This window comes from Peromyscus eremicus, chromosome 2, assembly GCF_949786415.1.
Source record: "Peromyscus eremicus chromosome 2, PerEre_H2_v1, whole genome shotgun sequence".
Taxonomy (NCBI): domain Eukaryota; kingdom Metazoa; phylum Chordata; class Mammalia; order Rodentia; family Cricetidae; genus Peromyscus; species Peromyscus eremicus.
In genome coordinates this window covers 161073011-161099487 of record NC_081417.1, presented here as the reverse complement: position 1 = coordinate 161099487, position 26477 = coordinate 161073011, and the positions used below count along the sequence as shown (strand labels likewise).

Sequence of the window (26477 nt, the reverse complement as noted above, 5' to 3'; positions counted from 1 at the left end):
ACAGTTTCCCCAGGCTCTGACCGCTGACTGCCTAAAGAACCCCTCCCCTAGGGAATCTCCACAGATCTCTCTCAGTGGACATGCCTCATAGATTAATGGCTCCTTAGGAGCTGAGCTGGTCTGCTACATCTAGTGCAGAACCATGCTCCCTTCAAGATCAGCCAACCTCACAACCTGGCACTTGCCCCCACCAAGTGACATAGAAAAGCTCAGCAGAGCCGGGAGAAGGGACATCTGCCCAGCAGGGGTGAGGAGAGAAGGATGAGACATGGGGCTAGGAGAGGAATCATAGCTCCGACAGCCTGGTCAAACAGGCCGTTCCCAGGGCTCCACCCTCCAAGCACACCCTGTGAAAGGCCAGCTGATCCTCTGGCCTGACGGAGCCACACTGTGGGCAGCAGCAGCCGCAGCTAAGCTCCCAGGTCAGCAGGATGGCCAGAGTCCAAGCTAGATGGGCCCTTGGAAGGGTCCCGTCCACAGCAATAAATGGGGAAACTGAGACCCGGCTGCCTGTACGTACAGAGACTGGGAGAAGGGTGCAGGGCTTGTTTCAGTTAGCTCGGGAAACGAGTGTGGCCCACTCTGCAGAACAGCCTCCCCTCAGCCCCTTGCATATGCATGCACACACACTCACCGAGGACCCCTTCTTCCTCTTGCTGATGCCTCCAAAGCGGAACTTGAGCCCCGACACTCGCTTGCCCCGCCCCTTTTTCTTGGCGTCTTTGGCGCCTTTGGTCTTCTTCCTCACTCCAGGCCCTGGGCATTGTGAGAAGGACTGAAATGACCAACACTGCCACCGGTGGCCCATTTCTCCCCTGCCACTTCACTGAGCCACCAAGACTCCAATGAGGAATGGCTCACGTCACGTGTACCACCACCCCTTTCCTGGTGAGAAAACAGGGGGTCTAAGAGGCGAAGCTCTTGCTTAGGCTACATGGGGAGTAATGAGGAGACAAAGCTGACTCAAGTGTGGCTGTCTTGGACACCATGCTGGTCATCTGCTATGGACGCTTAGAAATGCCTACCAACTTAGGAACAGCCTCTATACTCTCCAACTGACTTGCTTCCAAGGAGCCCCATGGCTTCTGTACCAGCAGGGTGGGCCACTGAAGCAACACTGCCCACCTGTGATCCATGCCTGGATCCCTAGAGAGTCATCCTGGAACCAAAAACCAGGCCACCAGCCTCCCAAACCATGGGCTCCAGCCCCCAACTTTCCTATCACCCTGGGCTAAAGGCTCTGTGAAGTTGGCAACACAGCGATTAGGCACCTAGGGAATAATGACCCCGTCCCCACCCCGGCAGCCCATCCTGCTGCCAGAAGAAGGCATGGGACATGGTGATGGATTCACACCCTTGCTGGGTAGCTTTGCCCAGTTCTCCTACGGCTACACCACACACAAGGACATGAATATGGGGGCCCAGCTGCACCCAGGGCATGCCACAGAAAACCTATTTCAATCTCTTGAGCTCTGACTAGGCAGCTCAGGGAATCAACAGTTTGGCAGTAGCTCCTGGGCAGGTAGAAGTGAGAAAATAGGAAATGGGGGGTGTACAGAGATGGGGCAGGAGAAGATGAATCGGGCAGCCCATGGCACTCACCCATCAGACACCTGAGATATAAAATAGAAGTGCCAGGCTGGGCGGTGGTGGCGCACACCATTAATCCCAGCACTCGGGAGGCAGAGCCAGGCGGATCTCTGTGAGTTCGAGGCCAGCCTGGGCTACCAAGTGAGTTCCAGGAAAGGTGCAAAGCTACACAGAGAAACCCTGTCTCAAAAAACAAACAAACAAACAAACAAAAAGAAGTGCCAGGTGTTGTCCTAGATACCAAAACTATTGGGGCTGACACATGGGGTCCCCAGACTCCTCTCAGCCCATCAAATCCCAAATCAGAACACAGAATACAGAGGAGTTAATGTTCCCACTGGGGAAGGCCAATGTCCCCAACCTCTCAGATGCCAGAACTTCCCCCCGGTTGCGGCCTGGTCCCTCCGAAGCAGACGGCCCTGCTTGACCTCCCCTCCCAGTCCCATCTGCGTGGGGTCAGACTGGACCTGGCTCTTTTGTTTGGTTGGTTGGTTTTAGTTTTTCGAGACAGGGTTTCTCTGTGTAGTTTTGGTGCCTGTCCTGGATCTCGCTCTGTAGACCACGCTAGCCTCAAACTCACAGAGATCCGCCTGGCTCTGCCTCCCGAGTGCTGGGATTAAAGGCGTGTGCCACCACCGCCCGGCTGGATCTGGGCCTTTTGCTGTCCTTCCAGCCCTGGTCACACTCAGGCCTGTGAGGTCCCTGCACAGGGACTTGACACAGAAAGACCCTGCTGGAGGAGGTGCTCACATGGGAGGTCAGCAGGTTAGCCCAAACTGCCCCAAACTTCTCTAAGTCCAAGGCCGGAACTGCTCCACTCTGTGGACCCCCACCTCCATGCCAGTAGGGGCTGAGGTGGGCTGGAATAAGCTCATGCCATGGAACACCCCTCCACGGCACAGTGTGGGGGTAGTTGGGCAGACGTTAACTCCCAAAGGTCCACTCACATCCTCAGCTACCCCACCCTCCCCCGTAGGAGACAGGACAGAAGCTTTGAAAAGGGGCGTCAGCCTGAGGTCACCTAAAACACTGGGTCCTCCATGAGGAGAGCCCCCAGCTGACCTGTGGGATCGGGGATGGGGGCAGATCTGCAGACAGGGCTCAGCGCCCACTCACCCACAGCCTTACCTTTGCCTTCTTTGGTCTTGGCCTTGCGGATGGGCAGAGGCTGGGGCACCTGCTGGGGACTGATGGCCAGTGGAGGAGCGATGGTCACCGTCTCCACAGCTGCGGCCACAGCCGCCGCAGCTGCTGCTGCTGAGCTGCCCTTAAATGGGTTGTTGGCGCTGAATTCTCGCCACTTGGCCCCCAAGACAGTCATCATTTTGGACATGGGAATCTTCGGGTTCTTCTTGGCAATGAGCGGCCTGTGGGAGAAATACAGGAAGATGAGGGAGTGGCCACCCTTTCCCTCACACCTGTGAGGTGTGGCCAACCCCATAGTCCTGGCAGAAAGTGGGACAGGGAAAGGGCAAAGATGAGACCAGAGCACACCCCAGCACACCCCAGCACACTCCTGACTCCTGTATGTTTCTGTCTGGGCTGCAGACCAGAGAGGGGCCTACAGCAGACCATCCCCCACAGAAGGACCCGGGACAGGGCCTGTGAGGGAAGTATGCCCAACCTGACCTCAAGCCCTTCCCAGGTCAGTGGCTGCTCTTGCAGTTCTCATCCACTAAGGAGCCCGGCTGCCTCTCTTTCCACCTCCCCTGACTAGGTGCCCCAGGCAAGCACAAGCCCCATGGTCACCCAGCCACAGCAGCCAGCCCCTGGCCCACCGGAGGAACTGGCTGAAGGCCTTATAGTTGGTCAGCGTATGGTAGTCTTCCTCTGAGAACAGGTAGTCGACATCGTCAAGGCCCCACTCAGCCATAAGCTGCCCCGAGGACTTGGGCTCCTGCAGAGATATGGGGTCCCAGGGTGGGATCAGGGGCAGAGCCTTCTGACCTGCCCCCTTCCCCTGAGAAAGGGGGAGAAGACAACCGAAGAACAACTCTCACCTACCACTGAGACAGCGGAATGCCACACCCACCTATCCCGCCAACTCCACCAGTGGCATGTCTCAGATGCCAGCTCACGGGATGCCATGAGTTTTAATGTTGAGACTGGGGCAAGGTCACACGTGTTTCTCCAGAGAGTGGAGGCAGACAGCTGGGGGGAACAGGCTGGGACAGAGTGACGGGATGAAGTGGTGGCCCAGCAAGGGGCAGTGCTGAAAGAGTCCCTCAGCCACCTCCCAGATGTGGTGCTAAGGGAAGTGTGTGACATCCCTAAGGGCTTCTGTGAGTATTCAACAGGGCCATCCCAGGGGTCAGAGAGCTAGAGGACAAGACGGCCTAGTGGTGTGGGATCAGATGACGGGCTGGCTGTGAAGAAGTTCATTTTTTTTTATTTGAGACAGGGTCTCTCTATGCAGCCCTAGCTGTCCTGGAACTCGCTATGTAGACCAGGTCAGTCTAGCACTCACAAAGATCTCCTGCCTCTACTGGGATTAAGGGCATTTGTTGCTACACCCAGCTACTTTTAATGTATTTCTTTTTATGTATATGAATGTTTTGCCTGCATGTATGTCTGTGCACCACATGTATACCTGGTGCCAGTCAAGGCCAGAAGAGGGCATCAGATACACACACACACACACACACACACACACACACACACACACACACACACTAGAGTTACAGTTTTGAGCCACCATGTGGGTGCTGAGAATTGAACTCAGGTCCTCTGGAAGAGCAGCCAGTGCTCTTAAGCACTGAGCCATCCTCCAGCCTTGCTCTGGGTCAGTTCTAACCATGGCTCTCCCCGATCCCAGCAGTGAGAGGTAGACAAGTTAGTTCACCCTCCTGCCTCAGTTTCCTTGTTCTGCCTCATAGAGAATTAGCATAGGAGCTTGGGAAAGGGATGAATGTTCTAGTGACTGTCATCACAGAACCCAGACACCTCCCTCTCCCATACCCTACCTCTTCCAGGTAACCTTGAGCTGTCCCCACCAACCCCAAGCCTTCACCCATTAAGCCCATCAGTACGCAGTCTCTGCCACAATTCCTGGCCTTTCTGACCAGCCAGGGGACACAGACCCCCATCCACAGAAGCAAAGAAAGAAACATTTACAGCCTTGGGGACACCAGTGAGTGCCACACAGAACTGTCTGCCCTGACCCCTCAAGTCCCCTTGGAAGCTGACTTTCGGCCCCTGTAGTGGAAGGCCACCCAGCTGGTGCACAAACCTTCCCTGGGTTCCCAGTTACCTATGTCCCAGAAATGGCTTGCAAAGCAAAAGGGCTTAGGAACCTGGTTCCACAACAGCTCAGAGATGGTTCCATGGGGGACACCCTCCCATGGCCAACCTGCCATTCCTGAAGGCACCTCTGAGGAGCACAGAAACAAGCAGGTGATGATGTCCTCGACTGGTAATCCTCAACAGTCCCTGCAGTTAATTTCTCAAAACTGTCCCCAAGGATACCCTAGTCACAGCTGAATCCCAATACACCCCCCAGTGACTAATGGGATCATACTGGGTGTCAGGACACCCCCAAGGAAGAACTGCTCCTTAAGCACTCCAGTCTTCAATCATTCATAGCAATCTGCTGCCCAACAGCGACTGTTGATGTTTATGGTGCCACATCGTAGCTCACAAATTATTCCTGATGACATGAGGTCACCCACCCATTCCTCACAGTCCAGGGATGGCCTCGGTTCAACTGGGTTGCCCTGACTTGCTTTGTCACAAAGATGCTCATGCCGAAAGGACAGCCAGGCCCGCCACAGCCACAGCCATGCAGCTCCAAGTTCACCGAGAGACTGGAGGAATGCCCACGTGGGCAGATCCGCAGAGTGTGCCAAGTACCAGGCAGAGCTGGCCACTAGGGGCTGTCCGGCAGATGCTTGTGGCAAAGACTCCGTTTGTTGTTTTATTTCCCCAAATTGCTCCAGGCAAGAGGTTCCCGACACCAAACTTGAGCTCACACTATGTATCATTCTCTCCAGAAACAGCTGCATGCTCGGGCGGGCAAGCTGTTCCCGAGAGCAGCCCCAATCCGTCAAAAAAGACACCACACCACTGCGGCCACAGACTCCCAAGTTCTCCCTGCGTTCTCAGGAGCTGAGGCTTCACGTGCATGTGCACAGAGCTCTGGGTGGCCTGCCTGACTCGGGCTCTGAGGGCACCTCCGTCCTCCTGCCCGGCCCTGGCCCTGGTAATTACCTTCAAGCACCCATCGTCATTGTCATCCTCGTCCTCATCCCTCTTTTTCCGCTTGGCTTTCTTCTCCTTCTTCTCCTTCAGTTTCTTCTTCTTCTTCTTGGTCGGGGAGTAATCGCTGCCTTCGCTCTCCGACTTCTCTTCCAGATCCTCCTCATTTTCTGACAGCTCATCGTTGCTCCCCTGGAAGAGAAAGGGGAAGGGTGAGGGTGCCAGACACCCCGGGATGCCAAAGACCTGGATGAGTTACTCGGCCACCATCTTTCGTCATCCATGGTGGGCTGATGAGCGAGCATGAACAGAGGTGACTGACCGAATGGTGAGGTGACCTTGAGTGAAACCAGGAATCCCCAGGCAGGTGAAGTGTGGTGTGGCTAGCCCGGGGCAAGCTCAGCTTCTGCTTTGGTTGTAATGGAAGCACGATGGCACTGCCCTCCAGGAACTCCTGGTAGAGGCCATGATGACCGGAGTAGAAAACCAAAGTATGCAGGAAAAGCTCCAAACGGGAGCGGATCCATCCACTAGCACCCACCCTGTACCCTTCCTCCTGGTGAAGCCAGGCATTAATGAGCGCACTGAGGACCAGCTCTCCAGAGGCCACCACGGTACAAGCCTGTCTCCAGGATGGCCACTCCATCTCAATGGTAGAAAAGGTAAATTAGGCACCTCTTAAGATTGACTCCTTGATTTTGTTTCCTGTCTGTACAAGCAGAAAATGGCCCATTTATATGGAGATGAGGGTGTTTACGGTCATAGCATGCCCACAAGAAAGACACTGTCCCTGCAAGGAAACAGTTTGCCTGTGACTTGGAGGCAAGTGAACAGGCAGAGCCCTGTCCTCTCCTACGTGGGTCTGCAGGGACAGGTTGTCACTGCCACTACAATTACCAGCTCAGGGCTTGTCACCTTTGTGACTGCTGTGAGGTGTTTTCAAGGTGAGCAAAAACAGGCATGAGAAGAGATGAGGAGAGCCAGAAATGCAGGGAATGCACTGTGAAAACAGCAGCTGGGGAGAGGGATGGAGAAGAAAGCAGAAGAGAGGTAAGGAGATGACGGGAGACAAGGAAGGAGGGCAGCAGGGTCTGTCTGGAGAATCTTGGGGGCCCCTCAACATTCTCTTGCCTTTCCCAGTCACTTAGCTGAGGTTGGACATGTCACTGAAGGGGCTTCTCCATGCAGTCCAGCTGGGAAGACACCACCCATATGTTCTCCTGGAAGCTCAGCTCAATCTCCCCCTAGGGGCCCTGCTCTCGAACCTGTCACCTGCTAACCAATCACCACATTGGCGCCCTGCCAAGGCCTCCTGCCTTTCCCAGAATACTGACTCTGGTCTTCAGCCAAGGGACAGTTCCCAGCTCCCAGCTCCCACAGCTAACAGTGACATGGGACCCTGAAGCCACAGTTCCCAGGCTATGTCATGGAAAAGTGGGAGTCAGATGGGACATCCTCTTCCCCCGGGTGACAGAGACCAGTGTCCAAGAGCTCTAAGAGCCCCAGCCCTCGCCCCAAAAGGAGTCTAGAGGAGAGATAGAGGGCACCAGACACTTCAGCACCACAGACAGCAGCTGCAGCCTGCCCTAGGGAAGGAAACCCATGCTTCCCACCACAGTAGAGGCCCAAAGACCCAGGGTAGATGCTTACATGGCCCGCCTGTGGGTCCTTGCTAGCCTGGAACATGTGCAAGTCATTGTAACAACCCGAACCTCCAACTCTCTCCTCTGTGCAAGGATGAGAGGAACCGGGGGGACCGTGCACATGGAGGCCCTGAAGTGGAGATGCCATGCTCAGAGACTGGGAGGGCAGGAGAGACACTTGCTCATCATGTGTACTGGCAGGGAGCACATGCGTAGGCCAGAGCAGTCTGCACTCAGAACCACGATGCCCTTCGCTCCTGATACAACTGGACCACACTCAGGCAGAGGCTTTTCCCGGTGACAACATCCCAAAACGCGGATGCCTCTGCTTGGGGAGCAGAGATCCAGCAGAGGTAGCATAGGTCCTGTCCCACTTCTATCCACGGGAAAGGACCAAAGCCAGCCACGTGGGTCACGGCAGCTGGGTGACAGTATAGGCAGACAACATGACTCTGCCTGGTAGCTGGCCAGAGCATCCCCTGGGAAGAAGACACTGCCATATCCGGGGTTCAGGAGAGATGAGGAGTGGCCAGCACAGAGGGAGGCAGGAAGGCGCCTCCAGCAGCGGCCGCCTGTGCCAGCACTGATAGGGGGCGGGGCTTGGCTGAAGCTGAAAGCCTGGCCTGGAGAGGAGGACTCAGCCAAGGTACACTCCAGAGCTGGAGAGGGCAGTGGACTGAGATGGAGCCCTGGCGGCGTGGGTCTCGGGCTTGACGCCCCCTTTCCTCCAGCCCTCTACCAAAGCATAGGCCTGATGTCCACCTTATTCCACCCATGGGGAGAGAAGACTGACCTCCAGCCCCAGCCCTCAGCCCACCTCTCTTCTCCCCTGCCCTGCCTCTTCCAAATAAAGCCAGCAGAGCCTGGGCCACCTCCATACCCAGGCCCTCACACGGCAGTACAGGCGGAATGAGTCTGCATCCCAGCAGCACTTGTACCAGCTGTTCCCACACTTCCACCACTGGGCCCCTCCTCCCCCAACACACGTCATAAAAACATCCTGCCTAACAGAAAAGATGATGGGGGGGGGCGGGGAAACGCTAAAGCTGGATCTGAAACAGAGGGGCCGTCAGCAGGACCTGGGGGTAGCAACGTCACTAGAGAGAAGGGATAAAACTGGCCAAGAACCAGACGAAGAGGGACCACTCAGTGTCTCGGAACTTACTAGGGTGCACACCTTTGATCCCAACACTTAGGAAGCAAAGGCAAGTGGAACTCTGAGTTTGAGGTCAGCCTGGTTTATATACCAAATTCCAGGCCATCTAGTGAGACCCTGTCTTAAAGAAATAGGCCGGGGGATGAGGAGGTGGGCCACACCCCATTCAGGAAGGAGACACAGACCAGTAAGTGTAATAAATGCCACAAACCAACCTCGGTCCTGAGAGAAACCAAAGCACATAACAGGCTGTGAAAATCAGAATGGCAGCCGGGCCTTAACCTTGGCATTGCCCTTGGTGAAAACAACCCCGGGTGTGACTGTACGTGGGGCACTAGTGGCGTGAGGAGAACCTTAGGAGACACACGCAGAGCGCCTCAGATGCCACACCCAGGTTGAGGGCAAAGAGGGGTCCCTGCTCAGAGCCCCTGTGCCTGCTGAGGACATAGCACACCAGCCACGACTGGAGGGTCCCCAGTAGGCAGTCCGACACCACCTTCCTGCTCCCCACGCCACGGTTTCTGAATCCAGGCCTCCTGTCTCACTCTTTCCCCTTCTATGCCCAGCACACACATCACATCTCCTGAAAAAGAGAGCGTTTAGACTCAAAGGAAGAACTCAGGGAGTTGGTCATTCTCGACTTGGGGTCCTTCAAGACTGAGAGGGAAAAAGAAAGAATGAAATGTGAGCCTTCCCATTCACCAGTGTTATAAACAGTTATAATTTAGCACTGAATAATTGGTTGCTATGGCAACCGCTGCAGTACAGGTTGAAATCAGTTCTCCCTCCTGCGCTCCGGTCTGACAGGGAGCTTCATCTACATATGCTCAGGTTCCGGCTGCAGCCCGGTTATTTTATGTAAATCAGAATCCACGGCTTGCTGCTTGCCTGTGTCGTTCCCCCCCCCCCGCCCCACCCAAACCACTGCTTAGAGCCCACCTGCTCCGGCCCCCTCTGCGCCTCAGAGTCACCTGGTGGGGGATTCGGTGGTGGGGTTGGGGAGGAAGGAGATTCCCACACCGTGATCTAGGGCTGCAGGGTGGGTGGGTGGGCAGACAGATCCTCCTCTTTGTAAATAGCACACTATAGACTGCCATCCCCACCCCAGATCCTGCAGCTGGTGAGAGCCAAGCTCTGGGGGGTGGGGATAAAGGGGGAGAGAGCACCCCTGGCCCAAGGGTCACCTCTGGTGCTCAGCATCTGGAAATCCTTTTAAAGAAGCAGCATTGCATCTCAAGGAGAGACGGCAGGGGCGAAGGAGGGAATGGAAGAGAGAAGGGAGGGAAATGAGGAAAGGGGAGGGAGAGGACATGGAGAGGAGAGATTAATAAGGCGGAGGAAAGAAACACGGGCCGGAGGAAGAGCTTGACAGAACCAGAGGAAGGCAGTACAGAGAAAACAAACATCCTCACCTGTGACTGTGGTCCCGGGAAGAGACAAAAAAAAAAAAAACAGCCTTCCTTGGCCTTGGAGGCCACCAGACACCACCCCCCAGCCCCACAGCTCCACACCTTCCCTACCTCTAGCCTCCTTCCTAGCCAGAGTGGTGTCGACCCTGTGGCCAGGAAGGATCGAGAAAAAAGCCAGTCCTGCTTAGAACGAAAGCTCTCCACCCACCCCACCCCTGCGAACCCGGCTGGGCAAGTGGATGGTCCCAGCGCATGGCCTGACACTAGAGAGCAAGTAGAGGTGGGCACTGTCCTCTGCCATGAGGCCCAGGACCCGAGGCTGAGAACAGTGACACCAGAGTGAGACCTCACAGCCTCAAGCAGAGAGTCTGGGGACCTGGGTCCCAGGGCCTCCCAGAACCTATCCACTGCCCTGCCATGGACAGATCTGCAGGGCCAAGGGCTGTTATCAGAAGGAGGCAGTGGCTGCCATAGGAGATTCTGGGGCTCGTGTCAAGGGAGCTGGTTCCCAGCACTGCTTTCAACGGGGAGGCTCCAAGCACAGGGCCTGCTCCCACATCCTGCCTCCACTTCCTCCTCTGGATAGTGTGGACAGAGAGAGTCCCAGCATCTCGAATACAGAGCCATCAGAACCAGAACTGACTTTCTCTGCACTCAGTAGGATTCACTGAGGAGACAGAGGCTCCTACAGATCAGCCAGAGAGAGGACAGACTGCGACACTGCCCAGGGCCAGGCTGAGACTCCAACCAGTGAGAGAGAGCACCCTGGTGTTCCCGCTCAGGACAGAAGGACTGCTGACCCTCCAACCATCTTAAGAAGCAGAACGTGCCATTTCCATCTTGGGGGACTTCTGCATGACTCCTCCACAAGTCATCACACAAACACAAGGTCGAGCCCACCACACCCCATGCCTCACCTCCTTCTTCTTCCTCTTGCCTTTGGACTTGTTCTCTTTCAGTTTCTTAGGCTTCTTCTTGGGAAGGCTCACGGGCTCTGCAGGGAAGAAATCCTCGAAGCCTTCAAGGCCACCGTCATCTTCTTCTGCAGGGGTTGGAAGGAGAGGGGTCATCTTCAGTTTTAGCCAGAACCAGGGACACAGAACCAAAGGCCATGGGATTCCCCACACCACTCAGATCCAACAGTGCCAGATCACAGCCATGTGACTAGAGTCCTAGGCCAAGTGACAACTGTCATATCTACCTAGTGGGCGGCACAGGTCACCTCTCCTATGACAATAAGGCCCGCAGTGGTGCACGCCTTTAATCCCAGCACTCGGGAGGCAGAGCCAGGTGGATCTCTGTGACTTCGAGGCCAGCCTGGTCTACAGAGCGAGATCCAAGACAGGCACCAAAACTACACAAAGAAACCCTGTCTCGAAAAACAAAAAACAGAAGAAGGAGGAGGGGGAGGAGGAGGAGGAGGAGGAGGGAGGAGGAGGGAGGAGGAGGAGAAGGAGGAGAAGGAGGAGAAGAAGAGACAATAATCACCTACTCCTGAACCCAATAAGCAACATCTAGGATCTAATCTGGTGTCCCTTCTGACCTGGGAGAGAAGTGGCTTCATGGGACATCAAAGTCATCATCACTATTTGGCCCAGGGAAGGCTGGGACCCAATAGAGAGGCCAAGCTGAGTAAGGCCTAGCTTTACCTCCAGAGGTTCAAGTATAGCTGAGATATGCCTGATGAATGCAATACAAGAAGAGACCCGGTCCCATCCCAAAGACTTGATAGGATCCCTCTTAATGTGGGATTCAAGACTACGCTGCTTCCCCTGCCCAGCCCTGTGCAGGGAATTGAGACACATGACCAACCTAGATGCACAGGGCTAGCAGGATGCTAAGCCCATTCCACATGTGGCTTTTCCAGAAATTGCCCATGAGTCCCAAATTCCCTCACTGTCTTCAAGAATTAAAGGTCAAAAGCCAGATGTGGCTGAGCATGCCCAGAACCCCAGCATTGGGGAGAGCTTGCTAACCACCCAGTCTAGCCAAACTGGGAAACCTATGGTCCAGCAAGAAATCCTGGCTGAAGGTAACAAGACAGAGTGTGGTAGAGAAAGCCTCTCTGTCTTCCTCCAGCTTCCAATGTGCACACACCCACACACTCAGGTGTACACACCACATACACAACTTTTTAAAATTAAAGGCCAAGAGGGAGCAGGATGGGCTTAGGGTCTGGGGTCATTTAAGCTATTGGCTCCATGTCATCCCAAAAGGAGAAAAGTTAAGTTGGCCCCAGCTCACCTTCAACCTAAAAGGGACTTCTGTACTGGAGAGACATGGTGAACTGGAGCCTGATTCCTACCCACTGGGGAAACCCAGTTAAGCCAATATTCCCATTCACCAGATATGATCTCAGAGGTGAGGTGGTAAAGGTCATCTGAAGGACATAGTAACTAGACCACCCAGAGTAGAGAGATGGCCACCCAGAAACGGGAGGGGGGGGAGAAGAGAGAGAGAGAGAGAGAGAGAGAGAGAGAGAGAGAGAGAGAGAGAGATGGCCACCCAGAGGGGCAAAGGAAGCTCCCAGAATAAAGTAGTTCCAAGACCACAAGAGAGCAAGCCTACTTCACCAGCCCCTAGCCTGGGTGCCCTGGCAGGCCCCTTCTGCTCCCGACCTCATGTTCTATGCACAATGAGTGGCTAGGGGTGGCCAGAGGAGTAGAGAGAAGTCTGTGCCTTGCATGTGTGAAGAGAGAGGCAACGTCCTTCTCTCAGGTCCCACACAAGTCCACGGGCCAGCCTTTGATAACTTGAACCCCAGAGCCCCGTGAAAGACAGGTTCCCACTGGGTCTGTCTGGTTCGCTATACATGGTGGCTAACTTCAATCACACATATCCCACTCTCAGAGGGCAATCTGTGGCTCCAGTAGCTAAGATCCCCCTCCTGAACCCTACACTGTCAGTCTGCATATGTGCAACCCTTCTTTAGGGGCAAGGTACCCCTCAGCACTAGGACCCCATCCAAGGGACAAGCCCTGCCTGCCAACACAGCTCCCCGGAGTCTCCAGGGCAGGGACAGAGTGTGCCAAGGTTCCAGCCCCTCCCTATTGTAAGAGTGGAACCCAGAAGAGCTGCCAGCAAATACAGAGAAGAGGAGGCAGACTCAAGGCAGGACTGGAAGTTGCTACAAGGAGGCAGCCTGAATATAGTCCAAATACAGGTCATCCTTGGAAGACCACTGCAGTACATGCCAACCTACAGAGAGGGGCACTGCCGAGGCAGGGTCCCTGTGGGGGGTACAGTTATTGTGGTCTTGGCGGGACTCCAGAGCACAGCGCAGTGGGTAGTAGGGCCAATCCTGACCTGAGCTTACATGGGCCAGGAATCCAAGCTGAGACCTGGTGATGTTGGAAGTAATACATCCTGTTCCTCTGAGCCAGAGGCAGGGAAAATCTACAGAGAGGCCCTCAGTGTCATCTTGGAGTGAAGGAATCTTGGCAATAACGCCGAGGATGGCAGGAGGCCAGGCTAGAGTGGCCAACGGGATACCCATCCACACCTGTGTACTCTCGCAGCATCCCAGACACCCACCCAAACAGAAGCACCTCATCCCCGGGGAGTGCTCCACACCAGTTATGTAACAGACTCCAGGCTGATGCAATCTCAAGGGGGCCCTTCTCCCTCCTGCCTCCGCTGGGCAGTCCTCTGTCTCCACCCAGCAGGGGAATCCCCAGGCTTAGGAAGCCAGCCCAGCACATGTTCCCCAACTGACCAGCAGGAGACAGAGGTCCACAGGTTGCTGGGAATGTTCTAGAAGGAAGCCTGTGATCACTCGTGGATACAGAAGAGGGCAAGAGGGGGTCCCCAGGCTAGCTGTAACTCATCCAGAACAAACATAGACCCCATGTCCATAAACAGCACTGCTCTTCCTCCACAAGACAACCCCCCAGTCCAAGACTGCCTGATTAATTAAAAAGGAAAATAAATAAATAAATCTTCCTCCAGGAAATTTCCAGAGCTGGCACAGGAGGATGGGGACCCAGCTCTGACCACGCCTATCTCTAGCAGGCACTTCCTGTCCCCATTTCGCTTCTGGTAGCCCTGAAGATACCTCAGGCCTGACCCTCTGTGACACTGGATCCTACCCATCACCCCACACACCTAGTCCTCACTGGCACTCCAGCCTTCTCTCCCCAAATGAGCCATACCCCTCTTCAGCAACAGGTCCGGAGCCTTCTAAAATCAAGCTTGGGAGTCACCGTCCAAGCCACCCCACCCTCAGCCACGCCCAAGTCTCAGGCTTCCTTCCCACAGCCCCATCTGCCAGGGGCAGGTCAGAGGCAGGTTTTAAAACCCGAGCATGTGGCCAGTGGGGGAAATAGAATTCCACTACCCCGGAGTGAGGGGATCCAGGGTGGGGGCAGCCAGACCATAAAACAATTTGTCCTGCCAATTCCCAGCCCCCGGAGGCTGCCCCACTGCCCTTCTGGCCCGTCTGGCGGTACCCTCAAACACCAGCCCTGCCCCGCCCCAAGGCCCGAGGCTCCATCGATCCCAGTCAGCTATAATTAGGACCATTAGCTTGGTAACTCCTCACATCTTAAGTGGTCCCAGTCAGAGTAGGCCTGAGAAGAAGCAAGGGGGGCTGCTTTGGGGACTTGGGGTGGGACAGCGTGGGGGTCGGGGGACAGAATCCGGCAGGGCAAAGGCACAACTTCCAAAGCCTTTTCTGATCTCCACCAGCCCCTTGTTAGCTGGTCACACGCCCTCTCCCTCAGGCCTGCATTCTCCTGCTGCAGCTGGGCGAGCCTGGTGACCCTTCCCGGCTAGTGAATTACAGCAGTGGCACTGAGCCACGTGTGGTGGCACGGGCCTCTAATCTCAGTCCGAGACAGGGTGATGTCAAAGTTCAAAGACATCCTGGGCACACAGCAAGGCCTTGCCTGAAGAAACAAGAAAACTCTGCAATGCCCCCATTTACAGATATGGGACTCTGAGGACCTCGTCACCTGCCCACATCTCAGTCCCCCTACAGCCAGGTGGCAACATACCAGTATGTGAGCCTCCCCTAGCTCCGCCCTCCAGGCCTTGGACCTGCCAGAGCCCAGTATTTCAGCAGTGTGCCCTTGGGTGCCAAGCTCAGGACTGTACCTCAGGACCACTGAAGTGGCTAAGGCCGGCTCTGGACCAGGATTGCCAGAGCCTGAGAGATGGGGGTGGGGGGCAAATCAGGACAGATCCAGGAACCTACACCCAGGGTGAAATCCTGCAGGCTCCAGGCCCTGCCTCCTCTGAGGAAGAACAAGACGCCAGGAAGCTTTTCCAACAGGGCTACAGTAGGAGAAGTTATGTCATCTGAGTCACTGAGTAGGAGGACTAAGGGGTCAGAGGCAGGAGCTGGGACAAGGCCTCCATCACCAAAGTCTCAGGAGTAAATCAGCAATGATGAGACCCAGCTTAGTCCACCATCCTTCCCAGAACCCAGGGAGTAGGGGCTCCTTCTGTTTCCAGCCCCCAACCCATCTCCAAGTAGGGAACAGGGCCACCTAGTGGTCAGGAGGGGAGAGGGCCAGAGAAGCACACCGGCTTCAAACCAACACCCCTTCCTGACCAGGGGCCCTAAAGCCTCCCCCACTAGCCATTTCTTCATCTGTGAAATGAGCTTCATGCTGCAGCCTTCCTCCTGGGCAATGGAGAGACGCAGAATTGTAAACACGAGACTCCAATGCTGGGTGCAGCTCAGTCATGCAAAAAGAACCCAGGAGGGGTCACAGGGTGGAGGTATTCTGGGGCCAGGACTTCTGGGCAAGGAAAAGCCTAACTGAAGTTCTCACTAATCTCTGAACCTCCCCCCACGTCACAGGCCCTCAGCCGACCCAGAGCAGTGCTACCGTAACCCAAGAGGTAATTAATAATTTATTTATGACATTTAACAAAACCCAGACATCACCTCATTGGCCTCTCATAAAAGAAAGCGGGCAGCAGTCCTGAAGCGAGGGGAGAAGAGGAATGGGGGGGAGGGTCTCTTACCCTAAGTGACTGGGACCTGGAGAGTGAGGACGGCCCAGGGAAGCAGGGAGAAACCTCCAGTCAGATGCAGAGCATGGGTGGGTGGGAAGAAAGAGGCAAGGAGTGGAAGACATGGAGGCATGGGAGGACAGGGACAAAGGACAAGGGACAAGGGAGAGGCAGGGATGCCAGGCAGAGCAGATAAAGACTGAGGAGGGGACAGAGCAGGAGAAAGAGACAGAATTACAGAGACGGAATAGTCTGAGAAGTCCCTCTGCAAGAGCCCCTGGAAGCCTGGTGAGGTGGCACACACCTTTAATCCCAGCACTCGGGAGGCAGAGGCAGGAGGATCTCTGTGAGTTTGAGGCCAGCCTGGTCTACAGAGTGAGTTCTAGAACAGCCAGAGCTACATAGTGAGACCTTTAAAAAAAAAAAAAAAAAGTCCCCAGAAAGTTAAGATAAATAAATACACTGCTCAGTACTTGGGTCAAAGATATTCAAGAAATCTGTGTTGACCAGGTGGGCAGAGAGATGGTAGAAAACGGAATGGACTGGGCAGACGGAAGGTGGGTGGATAATAGGTGGGTACAGTGGACAAAGATGGTAGATGACTGGATGGACACGCAGCGTGGTGGGTATACAGACGGAGAGCTGGTGGACAGATGGGTGGCAGGTGGATGGGTAGATGAATAAGTGGATGGATGGTAAAGAATGGATAGATGGTAGATGGATAGGTAGGTGAATGGTGTTAGATAGCTGACGGATGGAAGGATGATGGACGAGTGGATGGCAGGATGGCTAATTGGTTGGTATTGTGGATTGATAATTAGATGCCTGGGTGGGTGTTCAATACAGTCAGGCTCCTTGGAACATCCCCACTCCATGGGGGCAAGCTTAGAAAGCGTGGGCCTTTGGGAATCATGGCAGTCATTCTCTCCTCCCTTCTGAACCTAAGAAGCCTAGGATGCTAAGGTAGAGGTAGATCCGTGAGCAGAGACAGGAACCAGTCAAGTCTCCCTAGGACCACAGTAGTTACCCTGCCCAGCCAAAGGGGAGTCTGGGCTCACAGTGATTGAGAAAGGACTAGGCTAGCCAGGCAGGGAGACCTCCAACTCAGCAGAACCCACCTCTGAGGAAAAGCCTTGAGGGCCAGGCCCTTCGCTCTCTGCCTTCAGCCCCTCCTCAGGCTTCTCCCTCCCAGCCCGTCTCCAGCCCAGGTCCCCAGCAGACACTTACTAGATGAGAGGGCAAGTCTCAGAAGCATGTCCCTGGGTAGGCAGGACGGCTACCCCCTTTGGATGGTGCTAATTACACTTGCCATGGTTTGCTGTGTGTGTGATGTGCTGGGCACTATGACTGAATGTTCTACGTGTACCATCCCACGAGGCCTCATAATAACCTTCTATGAGGTAGCTGCCGCTGGATTCATTCTACAAGTGGGGACACTGAGGCAGAGGGTTGGGGGGCTTGTCCCGAGACTACGGGGCTAACAAGAACAGGCCGAGATTTAAGTTCTCCTCTATCCAACTCTTAAGTCCTCCCCTTGACCAGCACACTCCCCTGGGAATCTGGCAGCTGCCAATCTCTAAGCCAGAAGAGATGGGAGCCTACCCCACTTTCCTCTTCACGGCAGACTCACCCACCAGCCACAAAAGCTGGAGAGAACTGGCCAAGGAAAAGCCCCGTGTAGGAAGCAAACTGCCCAAAGGTCAGCTGCTGCCGGTTGAGAATTAGTGTGAAGACTTCCAAGAACACTGGCTCTTCCTCCCAGACTCCAGGGGTCTGAGAGGTCACTTTCACGGCCTCCTCAGCTAAGAGTAGCTCCACTGTAAGCTGCAAAGGGCCATGAGGGGCAGCCAGGGCCCCACACTGCAGACAGACATGAGGACCCGGAGAGGACTGTCCCCCCATGCAGGGAGCCAGGGGTGACCTCGAAACTCCCTCACCATTAGACACAATCTCTCGGGTACCCTCAGTTCCAAGTGTCCCTCCAAATTGCAGTTAGGGATTCCACTGGGGGGAGGAGTGGTACTGACAGAGGAATAACAAGGTTCCAGAGAACAGGAAGTACTACATGCAAATAACCCCTTGAAATGGGTCTGAGACTCTGTGCTGAGGATGAAAGGGGGTGTCCCATAATGCACTGGAGCTGGGACCTACATGAACAGAACAAACTTGTGAACAAGACAGGAGTCAAACAGAGGTCAGAACCAGGGCCCAAGGACAGGGCGCCTCCTGCAGTCTCCCACAGAAATACTGTCAGCAGACACCGGGAATCAGAGCCCAGCGAGGCTGTGTGTGAACAAGCAGCCCTGGGAAGACTGGATGGACCAATGGTCTGGTTCTAAGTAGGGAAGGTCATTGACCACTGGCCGGGAAGTTCTGCAGGGGCCATGGGAGGGGATGGAAGCTTACACCAGGGACCTGGAAAGGTGCTGGAGCCCCGGAAGGCTCTGGAGACAAAGTAGTTTTATAGTGGTTAATGGACAGGGCCCAGAATTCCCAGCCAGAGACAGGAGCAGGGTCTCCTTCACGTGGCTTTGGAAGTGCTCCTGAAGGCCCCAGGGGACAGTCCCCTGCCTGCCCTGCAGGGAAGGAAGGGAAGGCACAGATTAGGAGGAACCCCTACAGCCCCAACAATGAAGTTGGGTGTCCACCATCCTGGGGGCACTCCAAACCTCACCTAGCCCTACTCTCGGACGCAAGCAAGGTCAGGCAGGAAGGAGAGGAGGACACTGCTGGGATAGCTAGTCCCAAAAACAGGGCTGTGGATAACACTCAGCTGTCCACTGGCCCTGTCAGGACCACAAAAGACCACGCCCCAGTCACCGCCAGGGATCTTTGAAGAGTTAGGCTCCTAGGTCGAAAACAGCTACAGGTTTCTTGGCATGTGCTTGGCCTCTGATTTCCCCTCTGAGACAGGATCTAATTCCTTCAGCCTGGGATTCAGCAGTCAACTACTGGAAACCATAGCTCTGCATACCTCACCCCATGGAAGGCTCTTGGCCTGGATGGAAGGGGAGGGTTGAGCAGCAGGCTCCTGCAGGGGGCCCCAGTGACAGCATTAAATCTACTAACAAACAAGCCAGTCCGCAGGAGAGGAAACTGGGGACGGGGGGTGTGGCCCCTGGTGAAGATACCGGAATGGCCTGGGAGGTGCTGCTTTCTCCCGAAGAACGGGAGCTGGGGTTCGAGTGTGTGAAATAGTCTCATCCATAGGGATGCAGATTCCTGGGCAAAGGAGGACCTTCTGGCCTCTCACAAGTCCCTCAGAAGTCCAGGAGGAGCCATGGACTTGGGAAGCTGAGAAGTGATACCCCTCAGAAGGGAGGGAGGACAGCCGACAGGGTGAGGCCCTGCCAGACTGTGCCAGGACGGGAGCAGTTAACTGAAGAATCCTCCTGCAAGGTAACCCCTGAGACACAAGCACGATGGAGGCTGAATTCGAAGAAGCAACTGGCAAGGGCAGGGGCGGTGGCCCTGGGGCGTCAGGCCCACAGGCAAGGCGGCGGGGTGGTCTGGGAACACGGCTGGCACTAGCGCGCTGAGCACGCACGGCGGCCTGGGCAAAGTGCTGGGGAGCGACTGTCAGGCACCGGGAGTCGGAGCCCGCGCACCCCGGCTCGGGCATCGCCAGCTCCCCACGCGCGGCCCGTCCTCGCCCCGCCCGCAGCGCGCGCTTCCCGCCGCCTTCAAGGGCACGCGGGCTGACCCCGGCGGAGGCGCCGCCGCGCCCCCTCCCGCCTCGCCGCCCGCGCAGGCCCCCGCCGCGGGTTCGCCCAGGGGTCCCTGGCTCACCCCGCCCCGAGCGCCGCGCCCGGAGCTCGCCCGGCCCCGCGCCCTTGGCCCGCGCGGCGCCAGCAGGGCGGGAACGCAGCCCGCAGCGCGGCGCCCCTCCCGCGTCCCGGGCCGGCAGGTCCCCGCGCCCCTCACCTGACATCTCCTCCTCGTTCTCCATCTCCTCCGCGAACAGCCGCGGCAGCTCCTCCTCGGTGCCCAGCGGGCCCCGCATGCCCAGTGAGGGGGGGAGGGGAGGTGGGCGCCCCCCTCCCGCCGGGCGCGGTGCCAGCCTTAACCCGTGAGCTGCCGGACGGACCCGCGCGGCGGGCGAGGCGGTCTCGGCGAGAAGATGGCGGCCGCCGGCCCCCCCGCCCCCCCAAACCTCCACCCCCCCGTGTCGACCCCTCAAGCTCTCGGCCGCCTCTGCCCGCACCCGCCAAGCCCGGGCCGCTCCGCCCACCGCGCCCCGCAGCGCGAGTCCCGCAGCCGGCCGAGGGTGGCGGCGGCAGCGCCCGCGGCACGGCGGCACGGCGGGGGGGCGGCACACATGCCCGGATTGTGACGTCCAGTCTGGTTGCTGTGGCAACCCCATCCCATCGTTCCGCCAGCGCGACTAGTTAACAGCAGAGAACAAGTTGGGGGGACTAGTCCTGAGCTGCCTGGTGGGCACGGGGGGGGGGGGGGCGGTCCGGGAGCCGTCGAGGCACTAGCCGAGACACGACCGACGAGCTGGCTGCGACCGACGAGCTGGCTGCGGGGGCTCGGTGGCCCGGGCGCAGGAGGAGGCGAGGCAGTGCTACCTGCGCGCGCCCCATGCAGGGCCAGCGGTCGCCACCCTGCCCGCGAAGGCACTTGGGCCCGAGAGCCGGGGTGGTAAACCACAAGCTGCCCCACTAGCCTTTTACACACCGGACTCACCCCACCTCGGTTTTAGGCTACCCTTTTCAAAAGAGCAGAAGAAAATGTGTTCCACACTTAGGGAAGGTCACTCTGGTGACAGTGGGTATGATTGATCCAGAAAAACCCGTGGCTTCCCACCACCCATGTGCCCTTTCCAAAACACTCCTTTGGGCTGTGTCCAGCTCAAACACATCCAGGTCCCTGGGGCTCGGTATGGTCTGTGCCCCCGGACTCCCACTCAGGACACCTGTCGCCAGGCGGAAGGGTTGATGGCTGCCAGCCCCGCTTGTTAAAGGAGAAGCTGGATGCCTAAGCCCCGGGGAGCAAGACTGGAATTTTAAGTGAGTGCTTCCAGCCTGGTGCAGCCAAGACTTAACGGCAACTTTAAGAACACAGAAGTTGCAGGGTCCAGCAGGAGGTCGTCAGCTCTCCAGTCCCACAAAGTCCAGTAAAGGGAGAGTCATCCTCATGGCATGCCTCTGACCACACACTGATGGAGTGGACCTCACCGCTGCCAGCGAGGGCAGGACCTGCCTAGCCTGAGAGGATAAGCAGTAAAAGCAAGGAAGGGGCTCTGTCTAGCACAAATCCTCCACTCCATATAGACCACCAGCTTCCAGTGTCCAGACCTGTCACCAGGAGGGATTTCCCTGTCTTAGCGCCTTTGGAGAACCACTAAGAATCGTGTCAGTTTGGCTGAGCATCCCAGCACAAGACCTCTTGAGGAGGTGGCTGCATTCACTGGGCTGGCCCAAAGTAGCTGATGGGCGTAGAGGTGGAAGAGCCATTACTAAAGCTTCCTTCTCCTGCTACACAAATTGTGAGCCCAATCCATAGAAAACCATGTCTTCGTTTGCTGGTGAGCAAAGGCAGGTCTGTCCAGCCTCCCAGGATCGACAGGCAGGGCACTAAGACTCCCCATCTCACAGATCACTCTTACAACACTGAACAGTGGAGGCCGCCTGCACAAGGCAAGAGGACCAGCCAGCAGGAAGAAGGTGGCTGAGGATCAATAGTTCCCTGGATCAAGGCTGTTTTCCTGCCGAGGGGAGCCCCAGATTGCCTCCCCAGAAGGGCTTGCTGGCTCTCTCCAGACCACTGGTTTCCCTGTCTGCTAATGATCCAAGAAGAAAAAAAAAAAAAATCCAAGCTCCACCAAATATGCCCACCCTCCATTACCAGCACCCCAAAACCTCTCTGTCAGTAGACATTAAACCTTTTCAAAGGTCCCCTGCCCCAACTCAGAGAAACTTGTGTCATATTTCTCAACACCAGAAAGCCTCCCACATCCCCACACGTGTGCACAGGCATGCAGATGCACACATACACCATTAACATTAGCTCTGATTCCTAAGGTGAGGCTGAGAAAGTCAAGATATTCAAGAACAGCTCCAACTGCTTAATTTGCAGGAAATTAGAGTCAAGATGTAGGATGTGCACTCGGGATGCCCTCCCAATTACTGCACTGACCTAATGACCAAAGACCTAAGCTGGGATGGTGGGGAAAAACACTGTGTGTGTGTGTGTGTGTGTGTGTGTGTGTGTGTGTGTGTGAAGTGCAAAGTAATTTTTTTTTCTTTTTTGGGTTTTTTTTTTGAGACAGGGTTTCTTTGTGTAGCTTGGCGCCTTTCCTGGAACTCGCTTTGGAGACCAGGCTGGCCTCGAATTCACAGAGATCCGCCTGGCTCTGCCTCCCGAGTGCTGGGATTAAAGGCCTGCGCCACCACCGCCCAGCTTAATCTCCAGTAATTTTTAAAAGATACCCCTCCTTATTAAACTATTAAATGTGCATTTTCATGACTATGGACCCAAGATGCCCGATCTCAGAATAGGTGAACATTCCGTAAGCTGCAGTTGTGAGAACAAGACAATCATTAAGGTTAGTGTCAGAAGACAAGTCTCCTTCCTGTTTGCTGGACTTGTAATTCTACCTCAATGACACTTCACAAATCAAAATATTTTTACTATGGTGGTTATGAAACATTCTGAAATTTGAAACAAATATGAAATTTTGTTTTTGAAAAAACAATTGAATAGCTGATCCCCTTTTGCATACACAGTACTTACTACCTCCAGTCCTGGGCTGTGTGAACACCCCATGAACTGTGTAGAGACAGCAACTTCAACAATGTCTTCACACCAATGGTCACTTCCTGCTATTGGACTCTGGGAGCAGTGGACAGTCATTGCCTACAGAGATCAGAACTGCTGGATACCTTCTACTTGGCAGGGGACCTCAGTTGGGATGGCCAGTCATTCTGGGAGTGGAAGGTCAGTACTCCTCTGTAGACCTGGCTCAGATTGGACGCTTTTGCCCCCAAGACTAGATCTCAGACTACCAGAGGTCATGGGGAAAGCCAGAACCTCTCAGAAGAGAACCTTGGGGCCATGGCCCTTAAGTGGAGACAGTCAGCCTGGAGCACTTGATGGGCACTTTCTGGGCTCTAGCTAGGGAGCAGCTCACTAGACTGGAACACGGCTGGATTAGACATCCTCAGTTTCAGTTCTGAAATATCAGTAGTATTTTGGCATCGGTTAAGATGTGTGCTTCATTTTATGGGTGCAAGTTCATGGATGTGAATGTGTGGAAGCCCAAATCACTGTAGTTACCTTATTTTTGCTTTACTTTTTTTTTTTTTTTTTTTTAAGGGAAGGGGACAAGAAGGCCATGGTGTGCATGTGGAGGCCAGGGGACAACTTATGGAAGTCAATCCTCTCCACCATATGGGTTTCAGGGATCAAACTCATTTCTCCAGGTTTGATGGACTGTCTGTATTTGCTGAGCCATCTTGTTAGTCCCACCTCATTTATTTTCTGTTTTGCCTCCAAGCATGCAGTGCCCAGAGCCCAGGCTAGAGTTACAGATGGGTGTATATACGTGGACACTGCAAAATGAGCCCAGTCCACTCTAAGAGCTGCAGGTGCTCCTAACCATGGAGCACTCTCTCCAGCTCCCCTCAGCTTTTGGGACAGGGTCTCACACTGAATCTGGAGCTTGCTAACCAGCTAGACTGGCTAGCCAGTATGTCCCAAGGATCCTTCTATCTCTGCCTTCCCAGCCCCGGGATTACATGAGTAAACCACTGTACCCAGGCTATGTGGGTGCTCATGCTCCTGTGGCACGGTCCTGACTGAGCCATCTCTCTAGTCCCCTCTACCTGCAGCCTTATGGAGACAGCAGACACTCTGCAACCAGTCCCTCCCTTCTTCCCCAAGCAAGCAACCACCAGTCTAACCCCCAATCTGGACAATTGTTGATTCAGCCAATGGGGGTTCCCTACAATGAAGCTTCTACCAACTGGCCATGTCCATGAGAAATGAACAGCACATCATCTTGTGATGCAATCCCCACGGTGGTTGCCTCTTACAAAGACCAGCATCAAGTCCCTGCTTGCTTTAGCATTTATCAGTCTAAGGGATCACATCACCAGGTGTCCACACTGACTTCTACGCTCTCCTGAAATTTTCTGACTTTAAAAGGGACAATTGTCCCCTTGCTAGGATCCTAACCTTCCATTAAGCTGTGCCCCCATCCCCACCCCCATAGAAGGCTAATCACCCCAGACGGCAAGTATCCCAGGTATTTGGTCAGAGCTGAATCTCAGCACCTCTGGCAAGGCACCAGCAGGGAGACCAACCTGTCCATTGGACTGGCTACTGCTGGGAGGGCAAATACACCTTCACCCCTGAAAGGCTGGGGCTGTGGAGGCCTCTCTAAACTAAGTTTAGAAGTGAGTAAGCCTCCCATGTAAATATTTCCTGGGCCGCACCAACACTCAAGGGAGGGGCACCAGGAGCCACCGTAACTGGCAGGGAGCAAGCCTGTGCCAGCACTGTTTTATAACTTCCATGAACTGAAGTCACGGCTTAAAACTCCAGTGTTTCTGTGCCAACACTTCTGATAAAGACAGGTAAGGCACAAGGCCAGACAGACGTAAGGGAGACAGGTCTAGGAGGGGCCCTGGACACAGATGCTATGGCACGTTTAACAGAATTCAAGTTTACTCTTCACGGTGCCCATCAGAAAAAGGCATCTGTTTGGAAAGCGATTCTCCAGGCCCAGTCAACTCCACCAACCTCCTGGAGGCTGAGCTGTAGAGGGGAGGTAGCAGAGAGACAGGAGACTTTTCTCTGTGCCCAAGGCAACTAACCACTAAAGAGAAGGTTAACAGGTTGTGTGAAGTAGAAAAAAAGAAAGCAAGCCTTGCACAGTAACAGTACCCACGTGTTAGCCACTTTAATACAAAATGTGATCAACATTCAAATACAGGAGTTTAGAAAGGCATAGAAAACCCAGGGAGTTTCCATTTTATTACAGTTCCAGAACCTGGGACCATTTTTTAGAAACATATGCTAAATCAACCCAGGGTTAATTTTTTTTACAGCCAAACTAGAAATTACCACATGGGAACATCCACACAACAAACAAGATCTGTAAACCCAAGTCACAAATTTGAGAAATTCTAATCACGAGGGGGCCGCACCTATAGGTCTAAAGGAACTGCTGCCTCCTGCAAGGACAGAGAAGAAAACCAATACAGTTCTGCTTTAAGAAATTTGCATAGAAACAGAAAATGCTGGAACCTTTGCTACAAGTGAGATTGCAAAGCCTCAACATGTTAAACCCAAGAACCATGTGTTTACTTGGAGGTGCAGCCAGGGCAGGGCTCAGACATTCAATTTCCAGCTGACTGATGGAGGACAGGCCTCCGGTGTGGCCAGCAGCTGTAAGTAAGCCCTTCCAACAGTTCATACTGTGTTAATAGAAAGCAGGGCAGACGAGATGCTCCTACAGAATTCAGACTTCAAAGGAGTCCCTAAGGTGTCGGGAACTTTTTCAAAGTGACCCTTGACAAAGATATCTTCCTGCCTTTCAAATTCTTCCACCGGTCAGTTCTCCAGGCACACCCCACAAGGCCTTTCTCTGCCCCAGTGCCCTGCAGGTGCACACTGCTTGGACATTTTGCAGTGATGGAGATTGAACCTAAGGCTTTCAGCATGTTAAGTAAGAGCTCTACCACTGGACTATAGCCCCAGACTAAGACTTGATCACTAAGTCCAGCTGTGATCTTAAGTGACAGCTTAAGCAGCAATTTCCTGGGCAACTTCCACCTTCGCCTCATTCACTCACCTCCACCATCACTTATGTTCCCCTCCCTGTAAGCCTCCTGAGCGGGGCATGGAAGAGCTCCCCCTACTGGGAACATCTGGAAGCTGTCTTCAGCACCCTCTGCTGGAGGCTAAAGAAACAGCTTGTTACAAAGACTTGGTGAACAAGCTGTGGTTTCATACATACATATTTTTTCCTTGCTGACCTCTGACGCACAGATATCCTATGGAAAGCCACCTAAAGGCATGGACGTCCAGCATATTTACAAATCCTTTTATAAAGAGCAGAATATGCAGCAGTGACACTAAATATCACCTCTTATTTCTACAGGAAGGAAAAAGGTTAATGCACACAACTGTGAGCAACTTGTCATCCAAACCAATGTCCCTGAAACCTGTACTGACTGCCATTTTCCCAGGAAAGTCCCACAAAGACATCACCTGCTTGTTCCTAATGGGGAGCAAGCATACCACACTGTATTCTCAAACCTTTCTCTGAGAGAGGTACCAGGCTTTTTAAGCCTCAGGTTGGCTGCCATGAGCAACCCACCCTCTCATCTACCACCCAGGGTCAGACACAGTCCCCTAACCCTAGCTCTGCTTGGGCATCACTACTGGAGAGCTGAAATTCTCAAGCAGAAAAGTGTCTATATACAAATGAGCTGCAACCATTTAAAGCTAGGCCCTGTCACTTCCAATTTCCTGTCCAACCCACACTGTAGAGATACAATGATAAACCACAGG

General features: G+C 54.7%; 1 protein-coding gene across 10 annotated transcripts in view; it reads right to left on the bottom strand.

Moving 5' to 3' along the window:
* The window catches only part of Chd5 (chromodomain helicase DNA binding protein 5), a 51828-nt gene extending 31744 nt beyond the window's left edge, over positions 1-20084 (bottom strand). For 9 of the 10 annotated variants that reach the window (XM_059255470.1, XM_059255472.1, XM_059255471.1 and 6 more), the window contains exons 1-6: positions 19878-20084; positions 10910-11034; positions 5797-5976; positions 3369-3487; positions 2719-2957; positions 635-756 (exon numbers count right to left, since the gene is read on the bottom strand). In XM_059255470.1, coding sequence (XP_059111453.1) covers positions 635-756; positions 2719-2957; positions 3369-3487; positions 5797-5976; positions 10910-11034; positions 19878-19956 — 864 coding nt within the window. In that variant the 5' untranslated portion in view covers positions 19957-20084. Of the gene's footprint in view, positions 1-634; positions 757-2718; positions 2958-3368; positions 3488-5796; positions 5977-10909; positions 11035-17180; positions 17309-19877 lie in introns of those variants that run through there. The other variant, XM_059255473.1, reaches the window with a different exon arrangement.
* Between the last annotated feature and the right edge of the window lie 6393 nt (positions 20085-26477).